Source organism: Phyllostomus hastatus, unplaced genomic scaffold, assembly GCF_019186645.2.
Source record: "Phyllostomus hastatus isolate PE091 unplaced genomic scaffold, TTU_PhHast_1.1 phas_scaffold_317, whole genome shotgun sequence".
NCBI lineage: Eukaryota > Metazoa > Chordata > Mammalia > Chiroptera > Phyllostomidae > Phyllostomus > Phyllostomus hastatus.
In genome coordinates, this window is record NW_025334023.1 from 26323462 (window position 1) to 26328819 (window position 5358).

The following is a 5358-nucleotide window of genomic DNA, read 5'->3' on the forward strand; positions in this document are numbered from 1 at the left end:
CAGCAATTTCACTCAAAGGTATATTTGCTAAATTTTCTATTTTTTTCCTCTCACCATCCTCTTAAAAAAAAAAAAAAGCGTCCTGAGTCACTAAACATTCCATAACCCACAAATGAGTTACAAGTGGCAGCCCACCTACAGTTTGGGGGAAAAAAAATCACTGTTGTAGACCTGTTCCTTTCAAACTTTTTTATCTTGGGATTCATCTGCATTCCTGAAAATTACTGAAGACCCCATAGAGCTTTTGCTTATGTGGGTTATATCTATTGACACTTATCATATTAAAAATTAAAGTGAGAATGTTTTAAGGTATTTATGAATTAAAAAATAAATCCATGTTATCAAATGTAATTTTTGAGTAAAAAATACCTGTATCATCTTTAAAAAGTAAAAAAAGTAGCACTGTTTTACATTTTTGCAAATCTCTTTCACTCTTGGCTTAAAAGGGTGCTAGATTCTTACATTTGCTTCTGCATTCACTGTTGGGTATGTATTCATTGATGTGTGTAAATAAAATCTGGTCTCTCACCAAGTGGTTGGGTGAGGAAGAATATGGTAGATCCACTGAGAAGGTCTCAGGGACCCCATCAACCCAAAAGATCTTCAGAGCACTCTTTGAGAACTGTTGCTCTGGAGAAATTTTTGCACATGTGGAACAAACAGGGATGACCACAACAGAATTGTTTACAATAGCTAGCAAACAAATTAATGAAAAACACACCCTAAAAACCAAAGCCCATCAAGATATTATACTACAGAGTGTGAATGAAAGAGGGGGTATGTAGTAAATCTGACAAGCTACTAAGGGACACATGACGAGCCTGGCAAGCTCATTGACCAAGAACAATCACATAAAATGGTCTGATCATAAATTCCTAACTGCACAGGATGTAGCAGGTAGTTCATCCCAAATCTCCAGCTTCCAAAGTAAAGATCAATCATCACTTCAAGTGAGCTCTGTCCATTGTTCTTACACATTTAGGATGACACAGCTTTAGGCACAACAGCAAGCAGAGAACACCAGACCACAGAACCCCTCATTGTTATCTTGTTCCCTGCATATCATCTACCTCTATGTACTGTACACTAATTATTAATTATCCTGTACCCACCAATGTAAAAATGTTTCTCTAGTTTGCTTTGTATCCAATCCTACAGATTTCCCCTGCTTTGCCTTCTCCACCTCCTTAATCTACCACTATATGGATTTCATATAATCCTTCTTACAGCTTCTCCTTTGATTCCAAGGTATGGGATAGGCTGCAGAACTGCCATTCTCAGGAGCATTTTCTCAATTCATTGAGATTTTGCTTCTGGAAATGCCCTCAAAGTTTTGGCTCAAACAAACCCATATAAAAAAGAACTTTTCTATAGGTTGAGATTCCTTTTGTCAAAAACAGAAATATGAAAGTAACCTTAATGTTTCTGTGCCTCATGTTGCTCATTTGGAAATGGAACTACTAATGCCAAATTCATAAGATTATTAAAGATTAAACGAGCTATGAAAAGTATTTAAAACATGACAGCCACATAGTACTAATAACTATTACATATTTTTATACTCTTATAATGTATGGTGGTGTGTGTGAAAGAAGTAGGAAGATTCAAAAAGGGGCATATAAGTATTCATTTTATTCTCAAAAACACATTTTTATATTTTTAATGTTATAAAATCTGACATATTCATAGAATATTTTAAAGAGAAAAATATGGAACAGGCTAGCTAAAGAGCCAGAGAGGCCAATTAGATTAGCTTATAAATTAAGCCTAAAGTGTCCTAAGTGCTGACCATGGTTACTAGGAAAATAAAAAAGGACTAACAAGACTATGCTGCCTGTACTTCTATTTAATATTATGCACAATCATCGTTTTCCTGCTGCTCTCAACTAGTAAATTGACCCAGAGCACTCACTCAATAAACGTTACTGTTACTTGCTGTTATTCTTGCAGTGAAGGACCACTTAAAAGAATTCAAATGTATCACCTACTTCCACAGTGTTCACCTTTGCTTCCTAAAGACTGTGTTATTTGTGAATCTGCCTGTTAAAAATACTTGCCTGGTTTAAAAAAAAAAAAGAGCTCCATGCTGGGGTTATCAATGTTAATATAAATTGTTGATGCTCCTGAAATCTGAGTATGAGCAGCCTTCTAAATTGACATAGTTTTAGAAGGTCTTTTTGTATTATCATATCTTATGGTCGCCTGTTTAAGCTAAAATGCTTTATAAATTCTGTAGTAAATGCCAGCCTTATTTCTGGCATGACAATTTAAGGGTTTAAGAGGGGCCATTTCTTCTGATAAATGAAATTTAGTCATTTTTGTTTTGAGACATAGTGACTTCTAAATTAGACATTCTGATATAACAGGTCAAGGTAATTAAGAAGGTTGGTTAAGCTTTGATTTATAAAGGGTTCTAGATACTCTTAGTGTATTTTTGCTACTTAGAATCTACTTAAAGCTCAGTTTAGCATATAAAATCTACATGCTTTCCTATTAAACACTGAGATTTCTGACAAGGCTGCCTTAAAGACTAAGGGTTGACCACATTCCAATACCACTGCTCAGCTGGATGTCCTTGGCAGAGTGTAGTTCATCATTTACAGGCATACCTTATTTTACTGTGCTTTGCTTTACTGCACTTCAGAGATGTGTATTTGCTTTTGCTTTTGTTTTTTTGTGGGTTTTTTTTTTTCAAACTGAAAGACCCTCCTTCAACAAAAAGATGACTTGTTTTATTGCAATGGTCTGGAACCAAACTCGCAGTATCTCTGAGGTATGTCTGTATAAAAGTATTCTTTACTCAGCCTCTCAGTGCTGTTTTGAGAGCAGTGAGAGCCCTCTTGTCCCAATTAAGTTTAATTAACCACAAACCTTATATAATCACATCCATCTACTTACTGACACTTCTAATGTCTAGTGGTTCCTCTTTTACATTCCCTTTTACTGATCTAATTCCTGACTGAATTCCAACAGCTTCAGTCACTTATTTCTCCTTAATCTTCCCTAACCCCACTGCATGCAAACTTGTTACTCCCATTATGCTGAAACCCTGAAGGTTATTTCTGGCCTCATTAACACAGATCCTAACAATAGTCACCAAAAACTGAAACTGAGAAAAAAATCTGTCTATCCAGTTGACCTCTCTTTTTTAACATTCCCTAAACACTTTCCATTAGTCTCCATAACTTTACGCTGATATTCTCCTTCTTCCTTTACTATCCCCCTTTTTTCATAGGTTTTTTTTTTGCCTACTTTAATAATTTATCTAAATACAACTCTACCCCATTACCTCTGCTCATCCCAAATTGTTTCAAGTTTACTGAAAGGATCTACCGTCCTGGCACACACCCCAAATGCCGGTGGTGCCTTTTTCTCTTTCCTTTCCTGATCTTGTGACAAGCATTTAGAATTCTTTCATCATCCAGCCTTCTCCATCCTCTCGTATAGGAAAACTGTCTGTAGCCTACCTAAGCACTGCTAATCACTCTCACTTAGGCTATTCCAGTATAGAAGTATTTATCAACCTTTTCTGTGTAGTCATCTAATGAGTGCAGTTTCTCTTCAGTGCTCTGCTCCTTAGAGCAGGGATTCTATCCTACGTGTAATTTTAGAGCCTAAAAGTATGTGAGGTACTCAGTATTTGCTAATAAAGAGATAATGGCTCTATTGTGGGGCTCCTCACGTTTACTGCTTATCTGCATTATTCCCAAAGTGGCTGTTTACAAATTGTTAGGCGTTAACATTCCAACGCGACAAATATTAATGCCTTAACTGGCTGGTGGCCCTCTGGAGGTAAAAACAGTAATTAAGATCAGCTCCTCGTGTCGCTTCTCTAAACGGCATTTACACGTGGCAGTCAGTAATAAGGTGGGAAGTAGGAGGCGCGAGCTCTGGGTAGGATAAGCACAGAACAAAGTTCCTTGGGAAGATGGGAAGGGTAGGCACTGAACTCAAAGGAGTCACTTAAGCAAGGGCAGGTAGACACTCCAGACTGCGGACTATTCAATAGCTGCTAATTAGGCCGACCGAGGTGCCTACCTGGTTTGGGCAAGATTCCTAGAGGGGCCGTTACACCCACGTGACCAAAGGAGCACTGTTTTCGTAATCCAGGGCGTGGGTGCAGTCATCCCAGTGGGTCGTCGCAATGTTCGGTAACCTGGGCTGTTAGCAAGGCCAAAAGGTGAAGGGGGTGTGGGAGGTAGAGACCCGCTAGGCCTGTTTCTACGGTAAGGTGCAACCTCGATAGAGAAGCAGTGGACGACGGGGTACCTTGGGACGCTCTAGGCGCCCAACGCCGTTCCCCGAGCTAGGGTGAGACGCCACGCCGAAAGCACTCTGGAGCAAAGAGGCGCCAACACAGACCTGGACCTATTCGAATGTCAGCCGCTTCTTACCGAGAACTGAGAACCAGAAGTCGCAGAGACCGATGCTGCCGCCATCTTCCTGTCTGCCCAGTGGACCTCCGCAGCCCAGGAGCGGTCCGGTTCTGGTGCTCTTTTTCCAGATTCGGGAGCCGCCCACCAGGGGCGACCCTAAGCCGCGCCCCAGATGGAAAGGGCTAACGAGCCGGTGCGGGGTCCAGAAACCCCCACCACACACTCCCAGGGAAGCCCACGCTCAGAGCGCACACGAGAAGGGCTACTCGACCCAACGAACGTTAGGATCAGCCAATCAAAAAGGCGGACATCTTCCGGTATAGGAGCGAATCCGCCTCTTCCCTCGGTGACGTCACAAGGTAGCGCGCAGCGGAGAACGCTGACCCGGTAAGGGAGGGCGCTACCGTACCGCTCCGAGAGGATTCTATTGAGGGGCGGGCCTTCTTAAAAAGGAAACGTAGGCAAGGGGTTGTTTTGTCTCCTGAGACGATTGAATAGGATGATTGACACAAGTTAAAGCAAGTTCGAAGTTCAAACACTCCATCAGTTCTCTTGGACTGAACGCCAAGGAAAGCGTTTGCTTGACTCCGGGACGCCTCTCCAGGTGAAGTACTCACCTTTTGGCCAATAACAAATAGAATGAGGAGGAGCTTAGTGACTTGGTCCAATACAAGTCAAGGGAAAAGAAATTGAGGCAGAGAGTAAACCTTTGCGAACACTTGCCCAATTGGATTGGGGAGCTCTCACCCAAACCTGAGACTGCCTGTTAGAAATACCCACGGCCCGGGCCTTGGGGCGGGGCCAGTTTAAAGCGGCTTTCGCGCGCCTAGAGCGTCGGGCTGTTATTGGCCAGCAACATCCTCCCTTTGTGGGAGCTCCCTGCGTAGTCGGGGTTAGGGGTTGGGAGGAGCGGCCAAGTGACGCAGCAGCTGCCCCAGCTAATCAGGGATGGGAAAGGGAGGCCAAGAAGGAAGTGGATCTG

General features: G+C 42.0%; 1 protein-coding gene across 1 annotated transcript in view; it reads right to left on the reverse strand.

Annotated features, from left to right (window-relative positions):
- CEP57 (centrosomal protein 57) overlaps window positions 1-4680 on the reverse strand; it is a 51883-nt gene extending 47203 nt beyond the window's left edge. Inside the window, exon 1 of the mRNA XM_045818239.1 lies at window positions 4395-4680. Coding sequence (XP_045674195.1) covers window positions 4395-4439 — 45 coding nt within the window. The 5' untranslated portion in view covers window positions 4440-4680. The remainder of the gene's footprint in view (window positions 1-4394) is intronic.
- Between the last annotated feature and the right edge of the window lie 678 nt (window positions 4681-5358).